Here is a 21023-nt window from a genome sequence, read left to right as displayed (position 1 = left end):
TTTTTTAGTCATAGTAACTTCTACCTGTGCTATGGTCCTTATGGTAAATGCTTTACACATTATCTTCCAAGAGATACATCTAATGTGTATTTGTTGTTCTCAATAGGGTGATTACGGATTACCCCAAAGACTTCCAAGAGATACATCTAATGTGTATTTGTTGTTCTCAATAGGGTGATTACGGATAATAGCAGGAGATCGAAGAATAAAAAAGTTTTCAATGACCCAAGTACGAGTACACCTTGCTAAAATGAAAAGGAAAAAGAAACTTTTTGGGATGATGGTACTTTCTGGAGAGAGATATCAAGAATGCATTAACAATTAATAGATTTTCAAAATTTGTTTGTCAATTATCAAACGCTATTGATTGAAAGTATTTCAAACGAAAAATTGAGATGTCTTTCAGGTCCTGGCAAGCTATAAATGGGGGCCACTTTCAAGTCTCTATAAGAGACAATCAGTAAAATTAAAGAGAACTTTATATCATGGAAACAACTCTGGATTGAGTGACTTTTGTTCAGCTTGCAACACCAGTGTTCCAGATTCTTCTTTCCTCCCTTCCAAATCAAATATTATCGAAAGTTGCACAGAAGAATAAAAATGCATAATTGTACGAAGATAGGTGTTTGAGAAAAGAAGAATAGAAAAGACGTTTGATTCTCACTTGGTGAACAAATGAAGTGATGTATTGTTCCCAGATAATCCTTTTATCTCTCTCTTATTCTTCAAGGTGTAATGGACATTTCAGTAAGTATTTTATACAACATTTCCTACAACAGACATAGTCAGTTGTGATTAATGCATAATAAAAATGATGTCAGTATTAACCTTAAGGGAAAGTGGTGTTACTTTAATTACAACAAATCATATTAGTGTTGTAAAAATTATTGTCCCTAACATTACTCTAAGTCTTGCATCATTGAGGCTATGATTACTGAAGTATGAACGTAGGTAATTAGGATTTCATTTATCCATTTTACAATTTAGACTTTTTTATTGTATCGGTATATGAGGATATGTTTCAAAATTTCAATGACACGATACTAGATGCATCTTTTAATTTGTAATATTTAAATGATTATGACTTGGAAGGAAGGCTCTATGAGCCCTTTTTGTTATTGCAAGAGTGGAATTTGAAGGAGCAAGTATTCTACATATTAACTTGCCTACTAAGAAAGATAAAGGGGCAAAAAAATCTTTCAAAGAATCATGAAGAAAAAAAATCATTAAACATGCTTATGTATTGGTTACAAATTTTAAATGATGTGACACATGATACATGTTTGAAATGTAATGTTTAAGCCACCATAAAGTGGATGAGGGAATGTTGTAGATGATATTATTGTTATTGCAAGAATAGAAACTCAAGGGGACTGTATTCAATTCAACATATTAACTTGCTTATCAAGAAAGATCAAGGGGCAAACATGTTATTGAGACAATCATGAAAAATAAACCATTAATCATGCTTATGTAATTTTTTTTGGAGAAGAATCATGCTTATGTAATGGTCACAAATTTCCCATGGAATTGATGAATTTGTGTTATTGGCTTTGAAATTCATTAATAATTGTTAAAGAGGCATTTTTTGAACGGCAAATCAACAAGGCTAAAGCCCACAAGCATTTTTTTCTAAGTATGGGCGAAATTGGGCTCTCAAAATTAGTCCCAAGGTCCACTGAATTTTGATTAAAAGAATTAAGTCTCCAACTGAAGGCCCATTTTCAATTGGCCCATTGAAGTTGAAGCCTTAAGACCGGTTCAAGGTGGGTCTTAAAAGCAATACATGAGCCATGAAAGAAAGCCTAAAATCCGTGGGCCTATCTCATGTAGTTACTGAGGTGGACAATTATTCTCAATCTAGCCCAAAAGGTCAAGCTGCTAGCATAATGTTACCAATACATAAAGAACATTTTTTTTTTTTTTTTGGGGTGAAAAGGAAATTTCATTAACAAACTAAAAAGCCTCTATGGAAGAGGATACAAATCGGTCATACAGAGTGCCCACAGAATCAAGTCTAATAAGCAACTCCACTTCAGGAGGGGGTGGATAAATACAACAAAATCTTGCTCCAACAGAGCACCTCGCCTAGCTAAGTTGTCTGCACACTTATTGCCTTTTCTGAAGCAGTGCATGATTTTGACGTTAGGAATTTGTTTCAGACCCTCTTTGCAATTAGCAACAAGCGCATCTAGGCTATTGAAATTACTAGATTTTTTCCTCACTAGATCAATGACCACCTTAGCATCTAGCTCTATTTCCACAGCAGGAAGTTTGAGAGCAATACAAAGCCATATGCCATCCCGTAAGGCCCACAATTCCGCAACAACACTAGTCGTGATACCAATGACTCGGGCATACCCTTTCACCCACTCTCCCTTCTCATTTCGGATCAGTCCTCCACCGCCAGCCAAGCCAGGATTGCCCCTTGACGAACCATTCGAGTTTAATTTGAACCAATTACTCGGGGGGATTTAGCCATCTCACTTGGATTTTGTTTCTAGAAGTGATCTGATTCCCACTGCTCACCAAATAGGCTACCTCTGCTGCTCTAGCCAAAGTTTCGTCTAAAAGATTGCGTTGCAGCCCAGTTCTACCAAAAACAATGCTATTTCGGTGAAGCCAAAGAATCCATACAGCCATAGGAAAGATTGTTCCCCACATAAAGAACATTAAAAGTTATGAACTGAATGTTAGCATTTGGTAAGCAAAGTAGCAATCAGAATGTTTCTTCTGCCCAACAAAAGCCATATTAATAGTAATGTTTCTTCTGCCCAACAAAAGCCATATTAATAGTACATATATTGCGTACTTGGGGCCAATATCGTTGAGGGGCTTAGAAGGAGAAGTCTAAATGGAAAAATTTTCTTACGATATGGCCCATCACAACATTCAACTGCATAGGTATCATGTCGTAATAATGGAACAAATGAATGTGGAGGAATGTGAAAAATATGCAAACTCAGCAGAGATTCCAGAAACAAAGGACCAATAGCAGGATTTCGAGAAGAAAGTAGAAACCAAGGTACATAGCACATCTTTTCAAGATCAAACCTCTCTTTTGTTTCTGAGACATCTCAGAAAGTGGAAAATAGAATTCCCATACTTATGAAATTGAGGCAATTATTGAGACTTGCCAGTGAAGGATTTCTACTTCATCATCGACACTGGAGGCTATGAGGCCGATTCTGCCCACTCAGTTGCAAGAAGTCAGTCTAAAGAAATGGTTGTGGAATTTGTCAATCTGAGCTCTAATAATAGAGAAATGGATTGGAGATTTTTATTAAATCATAAACAAAACAAAGGCAAACTCTCCTTTATTATTATTATTATTATTCAGTTTTTACCTACCTCTAGTAAAGATAACAACAAATCAGAGCCGTTAAGGGCTCAGCAACTAAAATGCCTAAAAACTAAAGAGCCAAGCTTGAAGTTTACTGACATTAATTGAAATAGACCAATGTGAGACCGTTCCCAATATTGCTTTGACGATTTCTGGTTTCTAGCTAGCACCTGGCTCTGTAAGACCTGTAACACAGAACAAGAAAACAAAGAAAAGTGTAGCCAAGGATGAACCCGGACATCACACCTAAATTACTCCACTTTCGTGACTGATTCAAACCTTGCTGGATCAGATAAGTGTCACCATACAAAAAGCATTTCCCTTGTACACTCTCCAAACATCTTCTCTTTCCTCCATACTCATTTATGATAAAGCTCTCAAATGGGTACTTAAACAAACTCAAATAATGCATGAAAATCCAATACCAAGGTATGTCATCCCTTGATATGAAATATCCAGAAAAGAGGAAAAAGGACCCCATTACCCCAGCAATTAAAGCTGTCCCCATGATGTAATCTGGCGCTAGTGCACTAAAACATATAACAAATGCATGGGACATTAATAAAACCATCCATACCACCAGTGTGAAGTAGAGAAAACCATCAATATCCTGCCTCAATCCAATTATCCAGTAAACTGGGGTGCTGTAGAGAAGAGCCACTGTTAAGTGGAAAGGAAGGAACACAAGAGTATTTGCTATAACGTAAGAAGAGATTCTGTAAGCTCCACTCAAGGTTTCTCTCATTAAAATCCTTCTATGTTGCAAGTATATTGGTAAGCCTTCAGTTGAGGAATACAACAAGTAGGTGAGGCTGAAGGCGAAGAAACCAACTTGAGTTTGCACCTTACTTTTTCTTGAACTATTGCTTGCCTCTGTAAATACAGTCCCAAGCACAAATCCAACAATCACTGCTTGTATCATTCTTGCAAGAAAGAGCTGTTTTGTTCTGAAAATATTGTTAGAGAATCTCTGACCCAGTATTAAAACCTCCTTGAATTGATTATTACCGTAAAATAACTTTTGCTCATCAACAAAACCTTGGTTAGGATTTCCTCCTAAATGCTCATGATCTTTTTCAATGTCGTTGACTTCGCATTCTATTATATCCATGACCAGGGTTTCTGCCACTTCAATGGCAAACTCAAGCACATTAACATGCCGAGGAATAGAATGACCTGCAAGTATAAGCTGTTGCTCCAGGAGATGCAGGGATCCATGGTGAAGAACATATCCATTTGATAACAACAGAATTTGATCAAATAGCTCAAGAATCCGGAAACTGGGTTGGTGGATGGTTAACACAATTGTTTTACCTTGTGTTGTAGCCATGGACTTCAGCAACAAAGCAACATGCAGAGCTGAAGTGGAATCCAATCCTGATGTTGGTTCATCAAGCAGAATAACAGCTGGGTCATGCACCAGATCAACACCGATTGAAACTCTACGCTTTTCACCACCCGAAATGCCACGGTTTGATTCACCACCAATTCTGGCATCGGCAATTTGCTCTAGTCCAAGCTCTTTCAGCAGTTCACTGACTCTGGCTGTGGCCATTTTGAACCCGCCTCGCAACTTGAGACGAGCACTATACATGAGAGTTTCTCTAACAGTAAGAAATGGGAAATGTACATCCTCTTGTGTGACATAACCGGATATTCTCTGAAAGTGTTTGGCATTCATTGTCTTGTCGTTTACAAGGACATGACCCAATACTCTACTAGGTGGGATTTTTCCAGCCAGTATATCTAAAAATGTGGTCTTTCCTGCCCCACTTGGGCCAGCAATGGCCATGACCTCTCCTGGTCTCGCTTCACAACTCACATTTTTCAAAATGAAAGTGCTATTGGGTTGCACTTGCTTCCCCCAACAAACCCGTTTGATTTCGTCGAATTGGTGACATAATTTGTAAGAAACTTTCTTGGTCTTTATACGATATTCAGTTTTCTGGTCAGGGGAATACCTTGGTAATTCCATTGAGAAAATGGAAGAAGGCAATGAATTGTGGAAGATAGGAACAGGAAGTAGAAGACGATGAGTTAGCTAAGCTGACTGTTAATTTAATTTACACGCCAACGTCTGATATGATATTTATGTCGATGCTACGCTGAAGACCTTATCCATATATATATATATATATGAAAAAGCAGTAATGTCTCCACCTGATCAAAATAAGCTTTTTATTAATGTCAGTATATTGATTAATTGCTAGGTATTAATGAAATGCATATATTTATTTTCTTGTATTGATTAAAGGATTTATATTAGCAAAAGGAAAGAAAAAAAAAACATTGATTTAGAATATGAAATTCTTCCTTGTATGTTTCGTTGCATTTTCATTTCAAGGAATAGTTATCCTTAACGTAGATGTATTAATTTTTGATCTTTCAATAAGCACATAACAGGTATAAAATAAAAAATCACAAAAAATAATCCGACAATCTGTCTACCTTTTTCAGCCAAAAAAAAAAAAAAAATTATTTCTATTCTAATTTTACAACCAATTGTATGAGAATGGTAATACTCATTACATTTAACTAGTGTATAATTTCATGCATGTGTACAGGTACAATTAAAAACAATTACAATTTCACGATTTAAAAATAATACAAAATATAAAAATTACACAAGCAATACAAAATATAAAAATAATTATATTTTTAAATGAGTTGAAATAATTAATTAAATATCTGTAAATTAACTAAACTAACATGTTCATGTTTGTAAATTCCTTTTAACGACATGTACGTACTATATATAGTATTCTAAATTCGTACTATGTAATTAAACTTAGTATTAATATAATAAATGCATATGTATTAAACATTTATATGTGTTGCACTAGTTATTTACGTAAAAATAAAATTTTATGATGCTTACTTTCACGAGATTTATATATATATCAAAGGATTGATTTTGAAATATGTCACTCTTACTCAAATTGAATTTCTTTAACAACAATGGAAATAAAGTAAAGAAAAAGACAACAGAAATTTAATTACACCCAATCAAGATATAAAAGATAATTGTATACTTATATATGTGTAAATAATTAAATATGAACAAATTCTTTCCACCAAATTAATTTGGAAGAATCTCCAATCCATTATGTGGCAGTTCATAAAACCATTTATGTGTATTATTTATAATCTATAATATATATAAACCCGAAGCCGACATCATAATATTATGCCACATAAACTTTTGAAACTCACAATTTTACACATCATTATTCTAATAGATATTTAAACTATCTAATACAATCTTGCTTCATTATATTATCTTTAAATAATGGAATATGTAATTTCATATACAAACATATGTAATTATAAGAACAAAATTTTATTCCAAACTAGTTTGAAGTTATCTTCTCCAACCTAGTATATGACGCTTATATGACCATCTATGTGCACTTTCAAACAAATCACATGACTGGAGAGTAAATATTTTAAATTTTCCAGTGTAATGCGTGGGTTACTGACTAGTTTTAACAAGTATATGACTCATTAAAATGGTCATTTGACTAAAAGTAGACATAGATGGCTCTATCAATTGCCATGTAGTTATTCCTTTGTAATAGTTATTTCTTAGTAGCTATTACTTTGTAATAGTTATTCTTTTATCCAAGAATATAAAAAAAGTTATGATTAATGGAATATAAAGTGATATACAAAAAATGCTACAAAGGATTTGTATACCATACATGAGAATTAATTTTTTTTCTAATTTTATGACCAAACGTTTGAATTGGTTGGCACTTCTAAGTGTGTACATGACAACCAAGATTCAAATCCCCACTCTTCCGTTGTAAATATCGAATTATTAAAAAAAAGAAATATATAGTTATTGCATTACTATATGTTTATTATTATTTATTAGTAATAGATATTAGTATATCATCATTTTCTATCATAATCTCTATTCATTGTACCAAATGTGTCATGCATTAATAACAATTGAAACAAAACCATGAAAAAGCCAAAATTAATTTAATAACACATGCAATACAAAATATAAAAATTAATTGTATTCTTAAATGAGTCAAAATTATTAAATATCTGTAATTTACTAAATTGTTCATATTTGTAAATTCCTTTTAATGACATGTACGATATATAATAGTCTAAATCTGCACTATGTAACTAAACTAAGTATAATATGATAGTTTTCTCAAAATATATATATATATATATATATATAATAGGATAGTTTCTAAAAAAAAGATATAATATGATAAACAAATTTATTTTTATGCATTAATTATTTATAAATGGTGCACTAATAATTTGTGTAAAATAAACATTAATTAATTATATATGAAAGAATTAATTTAGAAATATCACTTTCCCGATGGAATTGCTAACAAAAAATTGGAAAAAAAGTAAAGAAAAAGATAAAAGAAAATTTAATTACCCCCAAGTCAAGATATAAAAGATAATTTTACACTTATATTAGTGCAAATAATAAAGCATATACAAAGTTTTCCAGCAAAATAGTTTGGAAGAATTTTCACTATTATGTGTCGGCTTATAAAGCAATTTATGTGTCTTATATATATATATATATATAATTAAAATAGAATTTAAATTCTATTATATATTTTTTCAACCTAGCACCACCCATCGACCATTATCTAGCTATGCAACCCACCAAAAACTATGTTAAATGCCAGCCACTGCTACTAACAACAAAATTGATTGCCACCAACCACCGCCAAAATTACTGTACAACAACCGTACCTAAAACACAACCCATACCAAACTAAGCCAAATCCATCCATAAACCCAAGCTACCAACATCAAGTCAACTACCATCAACCACAATCACAATTGCTAAAATCATCCTACAAATTTCAAATCCAAAAAAACTCAAATTAAAAAAAAAAAAAAAAAATCCTCCAATAAAACCCACAAACCACACCGATCCAAATGATGTGACATCGCTTTTGGCTTGTTGGCTTTGCGATGATGAATGAAGTAAAGTCTGTGTGGTGTGTCATCGTTATGGTTTAATTTGGCTTTGAGGTGGTTTGATATGAGTCTAAGGAAAGTGAGAGACAATTGAAACTTGAAAGAGAAGATTGAATTTTGAGGACCTGAAAGAGAGATGTTGAAAGAGAGAAAAGAGAGACGATTTTTTTTGAGCAAAGAGAAAGAACCGTTGAAAAGAAGAGGGAATATAGAAGAGGAAGAGAAATAATGAAAAACTAAGTAGCACACCTTAGTATCTATACCTAGCAAAATTGGACCTAAATCTATTAACTCAATTGGAAGGGAAATAACTTGAAAGACCTATAGGAAATCTATTTTACCTTCTCCCCTCTCCCCGTGTGTGTGTTAAAAATACTTTGTATTCTCAAAAGAAAAAACAATGGGTTAATCCCACATTGAAAAATAAGTGTGAGTTAAAGAGATTTAAAGCCTGTGTTATGTATCCAAAAGTTAGGCCCTTTTGGATATATACCACTGTAAGTTTTTTTAAAAAACCTTCTCTCATCTCCCTGTGTGTATGTTAAAAATACTTAGTGTTGTGTATCCAAGAGTTAGGTCTTTTTGGATATATATCACTGTAAATTTCTTTAAAAAACTTTCTCTCCTCTTCCTGTGTGTTTGTTAAAAAAACTTAGTATTCTAAAAAAAAAAAAAAAAAAAGGTCAATTTTTTTTTGAATGAATGGGATTTTTTTTAATAAAAAAATTTGATATTTTTTTAATTATTTGAAGGTAACATGTAAAGTTGGATATTCTCACTTGGAGGAAAGAGAATTATAATTGGTTTTTTTAGTTCTCTTTAATGACATGTGATCTCTTAAGTATTTCTAAAACCACAATTGGTTCTGAAACAATTTTTAGTATTGGTCCATGACATTTAGTATTTGTGGTAATGATATAATGTACCTAAAAGAAAATTATGGTCCTCAAAAGTTAGTAATTTTTTTTTTATGTTTTTTTTTAGTGATGATATTACTAGTGAACTATAAAAAAAAATTGTATAAATTTAAGGATTTATATATTATTTAAATATTTTTTGAGTATTTAATTTGTTATCTTATTTGTATTAAAAGAAAGCCAGATACAATATGATGATGATGATGATGATGATGATGATAATATATTAGTAGGTGAAAAAATAAGGGTTAACTCATAATCTAATTAATCCTACTCGTTTTGTTTTCTAGTTCTATTAGTATCACACCATAGTGAAGTCCAAAGCCAGCCATTTATTATTATTTGATGCTATTAAAGGCACTAGGGGTGCAACAGGTTGGTCAGGGTTGAGTTTGTGCTTAACCCAAACTTGGTTTGATTACTTTGAGTGGGAAAGAATGGAACTTGTTGTAGACCCTAAAGGAATGGTGGTTTGGATGGCTTGGGTCTCAAGGGGTGGCGGTTAGATGCAAGTTGGAGTTAGTATAACGGTAGAGAAAACATATCTCGCTAGATCTGGCTAAGATCTCATTAGATTTGGTCAAGATTTGATTGAAATCTCATGGATGGAGGACGGCAGAAAAAACCCTCATAAAGGGTGGAGATATGTTAGATCAGTTGGATTTTGGTTTTCTTGCGTCGACCCATCACTTGACATGGAAGTTGTTAGATTTTGAAAGATGTGACCACTATCGAGTATTGAACATCACATTGAGCGGATCGGTTGAATCTATAGGATCAAGCCGGGTCGGATTTATTGGTTTGGTAGTTTCGGTTGGATCCTAATAGTCCTAAAAGGCGAGAAATTATAAGGTTCTCATAGTGGATAAGTGACGTGGTCCACCATTCTACTAAAAGACTCTCACCTTGTTTAAAATTGTTGAATTAGAAATTTTTTTAAAACAGAAACTGATTACTGACTTAACAATTTTAAACAAATGAAAGTTTTTTAGTGGATTAGTGGACAAGTAACGTTGTCCACCACTATAGGACTGTATAATTTCTCCTAAAAGGCGCACCATATAAGCTACTAAATGCTTAACAAATAAGAAAAAGTCTAGAACCACATAATTTTTCACAACTTCTTACTACAATTGTGTCATGATAGAGTATAATTGGTAAATAAAAAATAGTTGGTCTATGTGTAAGTAATAGCTAACTATTTACAATCTGTCACATCAGAGTTTTGGTAAAAAAATTGTGAAATAATTTACAGTAATAGGGCTACTCAAAAAATAAAGAGGCAAGCATTAAGTTACCAACATTAATTACTATAGGCCAATGAATTGATGTTTAAGAGGACAAGACAGAAACCAGAAGAACTTTCTCTGTATTGCATTGACGCTTTCTAGCATCTGGTTCTGTAAGATCTGTACCATAGAACAAGAAAACAAAAAAATCTGTACCCAATGATGAACCCCAGCATGACACCTAAGTTACTCCACTTTTGTGACTGTTTCAAACCTTGCTGCATCAGAAAACTATCACCATACTCAATGCATTGCCCTTCTACACTCACCAAACATCTTTTCTTTCCCTGCTCCCCTCCATACTCATTTATCATAAAACACTCAAATGGATACTTAAACAAACTCAAATAATGCATGAAAATCCAACACCAAGGTATGTCCTCCCTCGATATGAAATACCCAGAAAAGAGGAAAAAAGATCCCATAAGCCCTGCAATTAAATATGTCCCTATGATGAAATCTGGCACTAGTGCACTAAAACATAGAACAAATGAATTCGACATTAATAAAACCATCCAGACCACCAGTGAGAAGTAGAGAAAACCATCAATTTCCCTCCTTAATCCAACTATCCAGTAAACTGGGGTGGCGTAGAGAAGAGCCACAGTTAAGAGGAAAGGAAGGAACACAAAAGTATTCGCTATAATATAAGAAGAGATTCTATAAGCTCCTCTCAAGGTTTCTCTCATTAAAATCCTTCTCTCTTGCAAGTATATTGGCAAGCCATCAGTTGTGGAAGACAATAAGAAGGTGAGGCTGAAGGCAAAGAAACCAACTTGAGTTTTTAGCTTAAATCTCCGTGGATCATTGCTAACCTCTGTGAATATAGTCCCAAGCACAAACCCAACAAGTACTGCTTGTATCATTCTTGCAACAAAGAGCTGTTTTGTTCTGAAAATATTGTTAGAGAATCTCTGACCTAGTATTAAAACCTCCCTGAACCGACTGTTACAGTAACATATTTTATGTTTTTCAACATGACGTTGGTTAGGATTTCTACTTAAATGCTCATATCCTTGTTCAACGTCTTTGACTTCGCTTTCTACAATATCCATGACCAGGGTTTCTGCCACTTCAATGGCAAACTCAAGCACATTAACATGCAGAGGAACTAAATGACCTGCAAGTATAAGTTGTTGCTCTAGTAGATGCAGGGCTCCATGGTGAACAACTATTCCATTTGATAACAACAAAATTTGATCAAATAACTCAATAATCCGGAAACCGGGTTGATGGATAGTTAACGCAATTGTTTTACCTTGTGTTGTAGCCATAGACTTCAGCAACAAGGCAACCTGCAGAGCTGAAGTTGAGTCCAATCCTGATGTTGGTTCATCGAGCAAAAGAACAGCTGGATCATGCACTAGATCAACACCAATTGAAACTCTACGCTTTTCACCACCCGAAATGCCACGCCTTGATTCACCACCAATTCTGGCATTGGCAACATGCTCTAGTCCAAGCTCTTTCAGTAGCTCACTGACTCTGGCTGTGGCCATTTTGAGCCCGCCTTGCAACTTGAGACGGGCACTATACATGAGAGTTTCTCTAACAGTAAGAAATGGGAAAAGAGCTTCATCTTGTGTGACATAACCAGATATTCTCCGAAAGTGTTTAGCATTCATTGTCTGGTCATTTACAAGAACATGACCCAAAACTCTACTAGGTGGGATCTTTCCAGCTAGTATGTCTAACAATGTGGTCTTTCCTGCCCCACTTGGGCCAGCAATGGCCATGACTTCTCCTGGCCTCGCTTCACAATTCACATTTTTCAAAATGTAAGTGTTATTGGGTGGCTTCCCCCAACAAACCCGTTTGATTTCATCAAATTGATGACATAATTCGTAAGAAAGTTTCTTGGTCTTTATACTATATCGGTCTTTCTGGTCATCGGAATAATATTCCTTTGTTGGTAATTCCATTGAGAAACAGGAGAGAAGGCAATGAGATGTGGAGGATAGGAAGAGTTAGCAGAGAGGGAGAAGATGAGCTAGCTAAGCTAACACACTAAACTGACCCTTCATTATACACACCAGCCTCTGATATGATATATATATATATATATATATATATATTGATTACACAATCAAGTAGTTCATCAAAATAGCGTGAGGCATTTACCAACCCGCAGAGCTAAACCTGCGGTCGGTGCATTAGGACTTTTGAGTGGGCTTGACAGTTTCAAAATCTAAACGGCCCGGGGTACCAACATACCTTTTTAGGTTGTGTTTGACTGAGCGTGGGGTTGGCTTGGCTTTGCTTGCCTTACCCATGTGAGCAGTAAGTAAACAATAAAATAATTGTCGGATATGCAGTCCATAGAAATGTTGGAAAAATTGGTAAGCCAGACATTCATCCTACCTCTTAACTCTCAAGAAATTTATTTTCTAAACTCTTACATTCATAAAATTCCGCACATAATTTCAAGAAACACCCCCCACATGCATTCACTACAATCTTATTTAATCTATAAAACTTACACTTATTATTAATGAAAATTTAATTAAAAACAACTTTAACTTCTATCACGAAACTCATACTTACTTTTACTCTATTGCCAAAAGTATTGTAGTTGAATTGGCACCCCCCATGTACAAAGTGTTTGGGGGTCTAGGGGGAAAAGGGTTCGAATTACGGGGTTAGCAGTATGATGTAATTATTTCTCAAAAAAAAAAAAAAAAAAATACTCTATCGCTAAGTTAGTATTAACCAGGTAAATATATTTAAAGGGCACGTTATTGACAAAATGGCACAGCAAACTACCAAAGAAAACAATCCAAAGGCATATTAGGCAGAAGCCTTGTTGAACTACATATCAAACATATGATCATACCTGGATTATAAGCCCATGTAACATGTGAGTAGTAAGTTTGCAGTTATTTCTTTCATCTGAGCAGCCACTAAATGGTGTTTTGGGTGTACTAAAGAATGAGGATAAGGTTGGGGCTTCTGGAGTTACTTGTACCGAACCATTATTTCCTACAAGCCAAAGTAATAAACAAAAAAAATTCAGAATTTTAAGGAGGAGAAATATATATTACTAAATTTCAAGATTAAATTAATATACAAATTTTATAAATTTAGATCTAATAAGGCTTAACAAAATATAAATAAAAGAAAAGAAGATACAATTTTTAAATTAAAAAAAATATTTCGGTTTAATTATTTATCTAAATAAAAATTGATTTGTTTATTCAAATTTCCTTTCAATGTATGAAAAACAAAAACTTATGTACAATTGCCTAGAAGTTGCTTGTAGGTTTCACAATGTACCTAGGTTTTGAAACTCGAAGGAAGTTCCTAAGAAGATCAAGTGGAATGTTTTTGATAATTTGATAATTATAATAAAGGAGGGAGGATTTATATAGCTAGACTAAATACCTTAAATTTCAATTAATACCCACACATAAAGTCTAGCTAATGTTATATATTCATTTAATAGAGTCACAATCTCATTAGTGATTCGTATTATATACCAATTACTTAGATTAATTAGATTAATTGGACTGTTATAACATTATAATGAACGCATAGTCATTATTCTAACAAGTATCCGTGGTTTAGAAAAATAAATAAAGATGCTGTTATTTTTTTAGTTTGTTTACTAAATATATTATTTATAGTATACATATTGAGTTATAGTGGGCTCAATTTACGTTTTAAATTTTTTTAAAGAACTCATTTATAGTACTATACATAGTAGATATAGTATATACAGAGAAAAAAAAAATTTTAACCCCCCCCCCGCCCCCCTCCCCCCCAACACCCACTGCACGTTACTAGTTCTATGACGAATTTAAACACATATAAATTCTACAGTTTTAATCCAAAAATTTTCTAACACTATAATTTTGATGTTACCTAATTTAGAAATAATAAAACCTTAATGTAACACCCCATAACTTTGATACCTATTTAATTATTATATGTAAATTATAAAGGAGGCCTACAATTAAATGGATTAAATTGATTTGGGTCTAAGATATTAAAAATAAGATAAATACTATGGGATATGAAGCCCAAGTAAGGTGGCATAAGTAAATATATGTGCCTTGAAAACCTTAACCTTCTTCCTCTTTAGTCACACATGTATTTTACTGATGGGGGCTTCCTTTTTGCTTCAGCCGACTATTGAACTTTGCCTTTCTTTACTGTGGCGTTGAGTTGAAGTCTTCAGGTTCTAATTCTATGGAATTGTTGTGATTCAAGGAAGGTTGATTTCCTTTATTTTGCAACTAAGAGGTAAGTGGTGTTTATTAATTTTGGGGGTTTTCCCAAAATAATGTTGATTATTAAACTATTCTATATCAAAGAAATATGTTGATATTCTATATATAAATTGATATTTTATAAATGTTTGATGTGCACATTGACTATTCGTTTTATGAAAAACTTGTGGGACAACCTAAATTTATTTAAACTTATATGTGTGAATATATCTTTATATTTTGAGAATTATGAATGGATTATTTTTGTAAGCATGTTGAAATGTGTTTAGAAACCTATGGCAACTCGTGATTAAAAGTTCAGTATTGTATTTAGTTCTTAGCAATAGACAATCATACTGCAGCTAGTCTTTAGCAAGGGACGGTCCCAGAAAATGGGACAGTGCACATTTGATAGCTCTTTTGCAAGGGAGTATGCTATTGAGGATCTAAAAAGGAAGCTCCTTAGCAAGAGAGTGCACATTTAGGTTCCAAAGGAGCCTTCCTTAAGAAAAAGGGATGGAAAGAAGGTTCTAGTCCTAAAAGGGGACAGTACAACCCTGTTAACGGGGCGTAAACATTGACCACGAGAAAAGCCTAGGAAATTGTTTATATGATGGTATACATATTATGATGGCTCACAATATAAAGATATTATTTTCTTTTACATGAAATGTTTGATGAAAAAATATTGATGAGTTACAAGTTGTGAATTTGTTGAAAGAATTATTTATTTGAAAGGTTTGTTCCCACACTCCAATGTTAGTGAATTCCACTTATTGAGTTATCTCACCCCCCCTTTATTTCCCCTTACAGATACATTAGAGGAATTATTGGAGTAAAGACCCGTGGAAGACAACAGTTATAAATTATTTTATGGAAATGAGGAGTTTATTATGATTTTTATGGCATTAAACTTTGTACTAGAGAATTATTTGAGGATGTTTTGTCTTTGGTGGATTAGATCTCGACATTTGTGATGAGATTTTAGATTGCTGGTTTCTTTTATTTAATATTTTTTTTATGGATTATTCAGATTAAATAGACTTTTATTACTTATGATTTTGGGGCGTTATAATTGATTGTAGTGACCCAAAAAGGGGGTCTTGCAATCCATGGAATCCCACATTACCTAGGGAAGTACATGGGGATGTGCTTATAAGAAGTGACATTCCTTTAATCTGTAGAGAACTTTTTCCCCATTGCTGTGTGCTTTGAGGGAGAACAAAGTATGAGGCCCAAAGCGGACAATATCTATACAGTTGGGGCGGGGTTGTTACAAATGATATCAGAGCCGGCTCGGTAATCTCATGTAGGCTCAAAGACACTACCCCACAAAGTGGACCCTAACGAGAACGTTAGGGATTTAAGTGGGGGAGATTGTGATACCCCAATTTGATTGATTGTGTGATGTGTGTGGGTGTGTGATGAGTCCCACATTGGATATTTACTGGGTTGAACTGGCTTTATTAACAACTGCAAGGAGTCTCAATTGTGACTAGTCCTTTTGAGGTATAACGCAAATGTGGCTAGCGCTTTTCCTTGGGTCGTTACATATAGTATCAGACTTGCTGTGTGCTTTGAGGGAGAACAAAACCGTGAGGAGCATGGGCCCCAAAGCAAACAATAACTACACAGTTGGGGCGGAGCGGTTACACTTAATTTATTTATTTCCTTCTTTTTATTTTTCAATGTAAATTTACAAATTACAAGCCAGTTTGTAGAAGTCTTATAAAGGTATGATTGATTCTATAAAAAAGAAAAAGAAAAAAGAAGGAAAGGTCGATCATTTTACTCCTCCGAATCTGGGCCTAAATGCAATTTAGGAGTGAGCCTTTTTTTTTAGAGAGTTTCAACATATGACGTTTGTTCTTGATAATAGCTCTTTATTATCAAACCAAAACACCAATCAGTTTTCGATGTAGGCGGGGATTGAATCTTAAATCTCTTATACAACCATCAGAGACTTTACCAGTTAAACTAACTAGAACCCACAGGAGCGAGCCTATTAATACTTGTCAAAAGCCTAATCTTGAACATAAATAAGTAACAAAATTGGATATGGGCTTACATGATCATACATGTAACTATGTAAGGATACTTGTCTTTAATATTTTTCTAAGGTTACTATAAGGTTACTCTCTCTCTCTAATGGGCTCACTATAATACAATTTAATAAAGTAAATATGCAGTTACTTAAGACTTTTTGTTGTGGACGTAGACTATGGGATTAAACTATGATAAAACCCAATCTCAAACATAAATGAATTGCAAAATTGAATATGGGCTTACATAATCATACATAGAACTATGTAAGAATACTTGTCTTTAATATTTTTTCAGGGTGATTATGAGGTTAGTGTCTCTCTCCAATGGCCTCAGTATAATATAATTCAACAAAGTAAAGATGTAGATACTTATGACTTTTTGTTGTGGACGTAGAATGTTGGACTAAACCATGGTAATTTCGATGTGTTTTCACTCTCACTTTCTCTCCTCTCTCTTAATCTTAAACCTAATATTAATTGTGGATTTCAGTTAGTTCAACTAATAAAATCTATTGTTATTGAATAAGAGATCTAAGGTTCAAACCCTACCTACACCAAACATTGATTGATGTCTTAATTTGATGATAAAACCAATTATTATGAAGTAAACACCATAGATTGAAATTCGATTGTATCTTAAAAAAAATTTATAAAAGAAAACTTAAAATCAATTCTAACATTGTGTTAAAGACCATTTTGAGAAGTGCCATGTGACACCTAGTGGCTCATTCTATAGTCTTCTATAAAGCCTAATAGCTATTTCTTTGCGGATCCAATCACAAGTAATGAATAAGGTTTACTCACAACTTGTGGCGGGCTAAAAGGCCTCCAATGACCCAATATCATTAGTAGGTTGAATTTAATAGATAAATCCCAAATATTATTAGTTATACTAGGCCAATATATATATATATATATATATATGTATGTATGTATAATTTTTTATCCTTTGAAAATTTATACTAGTCAAGTTTGTAGGAGGAAGGAATCTTCCTAATTGCAGCTAAAATCAAATGTCACTTTTTTTAATTTTTTGATAAACTCAAATTTCATTAAGAACTAAAAGGAGCAACAAACAAGGTCCTTCCACAATTACAAGAATGAATGGGGAAGAGAAGAAATATTACAGCATAAAACACAATTTAAATCAGAATAAAGTTTAGCTAAACCATGAGTAACATTGTTAGCTTCCCTCCTAGTCCAGTTCAAATTGCAACCTAAGAAGCACTTCTTGAGTTCCAGAATGTTTAGCACGATATTAGAGATAGTCAAATCCATAACATTGTCAGAGTATTCCAGGGCATCAAAGTACAGCTTTGAGTCCCCTTCAATCAATACATTCTGATGGTTTTCTTCCAAGGCTAGTTGAAGAGCCCAAAGAATAGCACTTGTCTAAGCTACAATAGAAACACATGGAGGAATGCCTTTGGCCTAAGCTTTAACAATATCAAAACATCTAGCCACAACTGCTATGGTGGTATTGAGGGATTAACAGCTGCATCAACATTATATTTTATAATACTTGGAGGGGGGAGACACTGCCGATGCTCCACAATACACTCTTTCTGCACTTTTCTAGTACCTGCACACTTAGTTTGTTCTTTAATCTTCCATTCCATGTCAATTATGATTGATTGAAGGTATATTTCCCGGTTTAGGTTGTGAATTGCATTGTTTCTAGGCTTCAATATAGTCTCAAGAGTTACTGCCCATTGGATATTCAACCCATGCTTATCTTTTGAAGACATGGGTTTACCCTCTTGAATTTGGGGTTCCACCACAGCCTTGATGATGTTTGCAATGCAAGTAATACTCAACATAAGCAAATGATACTTTTATTCTACTAATCACCCAACAAAGTAATATTTTTACACTGCAAAGCTTAAGGTGAAGCCCATTGACCAAAACAAGGATAATTTGTGCTTTCAAATGCGTAGGGAGATGTTTCTCTTGCATAAAACAAGTCTCAAACTATGAAACCACCATAAAAATGGGGTGTCTTGAGTCGAAAACTAAGTCAATTGGCCCAAGAGAAAGAGAGGCAAATACTATATGACAATCCACTCTATATCCATCCAAACATGCTAACCTCTCAAAACTAACCCCCCCCCTCCCCCCAACTCAAGATATCACTTCACACCCTTTAAAATTCATAGCAAAGTCATGCACCCATCAAATTTAATTCTTACTCTTTCAAATGGGTCCCCCTTACACTTTATTAATAGACTATACAATAAAATTTGGCAGTAAGCTTCTACTAAAAAGCTCTCATAGACCAAATTTTGGTTTCACTAACTTGGATATTTTCTATAGACTAAGCCTAACCAAATAGATTAAGCATAGATCAATAAACCCAACTTATCCGCTAACTTTCACCAGCACTCCACAAGAGTATTTTTCTTTTAACTTAATTGATTGGAGTTTTATTTGTTGTCTCAAACCCACTCCCTCCTCTTATCTTATGGTTGCATATTTGGGCCTTACGCATTTAGATTAGGAATAGCACTATATAGATCAGGAAAGCGAATCACATTTAGTGAGTTTCAGGCTTAACTCTCCTAGAAAGAACTCAAGTCAAATGAAGTCAACCAACCCCAAGGTAACACATGCCAAACCTGAGAAAAGGGACCCCACAAGTTTATCCATGAACACATTATCATATTTGAGCTTAACTAGTTTAATAGAGTCTAAATTTGGGCTTGGACTTGGTTTGTTTGTTAAATAAATAAGCATAGCCTAAGTTGGACTTAAGTTATTTATAAACAACTTGGTTCATTTGCAGCCTTAATTATTTTTTTTTTTTGAGCAAAAAGATTGATATTTTATTGAAATTAGCTTGCCAAATTGGCTACATCTTGTTGAACAACATTGAATAATGGATCGGGAACTCCCTCCATCCAAACTACATAGCTTGAGACATTAATAGAATATCTTGCTAGACTATGCGCTAATCTATTGCCATCTCTTCTACAATGAGAGTATAGCAATTTTGCATAAGAACTAGAGAAAACCGTGGCATCATGAAGTAAAGGCTCCACTGAAGCAATTGAGTGTCCTTCGTTAAGTGAGTTTATAAGTTGCTCTGAGTCACCTTCAAGTACAGCCTCTGTTATGTCTATTTCCTCACCAAACTCCAGAGCCCGAGCAGCAGCTACTGCTTCAATCTCAATAGGCTGCATAGCAGGTGCAACGGTTTGAGCAAGAGAGGCCATAACAGCCCCTGTGTGATCACGAATAACCACCCTAATCCCGCTCATATTTTCCTGCTTAAAGATTGCGCCGTCGAAATTTATTTTGAAGCTTCTGGCATCAGGTGGTTTCCACTTCACTCTCTATCGAGGTAATGGCGCTGGTTTAGCTGGGATTATAGCCATGAATTCCTCCAGTTTTTCCTTCGCCTGGGCTTCAATCAGGTCCGATGGGCAGCAAGGCTTGTTGAGCCGAATCTGATTCCTTTGATTCCATAAGCTCCACGTCACCATTGCAAAGAGCTCCGGATTACCATTGTTTTGAAGTATCCATGATAATAGCTCCTTAAAGTTGACGGGGCTTATGTTCTTGCAGCCGTTCCACTTTGATGATGTTCAGGCAGACCTGTTCTTGCTGCAAGACCACAATGCATGTAACGTGGTTTCATCCTCCATCATACAACGCTCGCACCTGCTGTTTTCCAGAATGTGTCGTCGCTGCAAATTTGCTTTTGTTGGGACTGCCTCTCGGCATGCTCTCCACAGAAAATTTTTAATCTTGTTTGGGACTCGCAAATCCCAAATGCTGCGCTAGAAAATTCTGTCCTCTGCCAGTGCTTCCGTCGCCCCTGAAACTTCGTCTTCATGCTTTAAAAATCTGTATCCAGATTTGCAGTTGTACTTTCCTATTTGAGTCCATGGCCAAAACAACTTATCTTCAGTGGGGAATCTTGAGAGCGGGATTGATTTAATGATGGCAGCTTCCCCCGGAGCAAAAAGGCCATCAATCACATCATCATCCCAAGTCCTTGAATCCTCCTTGATGAGTTTGTCGACTGAGGCTTCCTCCCAACCTTCAAGAACGGGTGATAAAATTCTAGCCGGTGGTTTAGATGGTAGCCAAACATGATGCCACACCTTCACTTTCTGCCCATCACCTATTCTCCAACATGCACCCCTTTTGATCACATCTCTCCCTTGGAGTATTCTTTTCCAAGCATAAGAACCTCGGCTAGATTCTGGCACCTCCATAATGTACAATTTGGAAAGAAAAGAGGTTTGAAA

The 21023-nt window shown here is 34.5% G+C and overlaps 3 protein-coding genes across 3 annotated transcripts; all 3 read right to left on the bottom strand.

Moving 5' to 3' along the window:
• Nucleotides 1-3430: 3430 nt before the first annotated feature.
• Nucleotides 3431-5318, bottom strand: LOC115955081 (ABC transporter G family member 10-like). Its single transcript, XM_031073129.1, has one exon. It carries the CDS (start codon nt 5316-5318, stop codon nt 3507-3509), a length of 1812 nt encoding a protein of 603 aa, XP_030928989.1. The 3' UTR covers nt 3431-3506.
• A 5231-nt stretch (nt 5319-10549) lies between these two features.
• Nucleotides 10550-12522, bottom strand: LOC115954465 (ABC transporter G family member 10-like). The gene has a single exon (XM_031072321.1). It carries the CDS (start codon nt 12437-12439, stop codon nt 10616-10618), a length of 1824 nt encoding a protein of 607 aa, XP_030928181.1. The 5' UTR covers nt 12440-12522; the 3' UTR covers nt 10550-10615.
• Nucleotides 12523-19601: 7079 nt separating this feature from the next.
• On the bottom strand, nt 19602-20027 carry LOC115956883. Its single transcript, XM_031075156.1, has one exon. It carries the CDS (start codon nt 20025-20027, stop codon nt 19602-19604), a length of 426 nt encoding a protein of 141 aa, XP_030931016.1.
• Nucleotides 20028-21023: the final 996 nt, after the last annotated feature.

This window comes from Quercus lobata, chromosome 8 (genome assembly GCF_001633185.2).
Source record: "Quercus lobata isolate SW786 chromosome 8, ValleyOak3.0 Primary Assembly, whole genome shotgun sequence".
Taxonomy (NCBI): Eukaryota; Viridiplantae; Streptophyta; class Magnoliopsida; order Fagales; family Fagaceae; genus Quercus; species Quercus lobata.
Note: the sequence above shows the minus strand (reverse complement) of the source record. Positions and strands in the feature narration are given on the sequence as shown.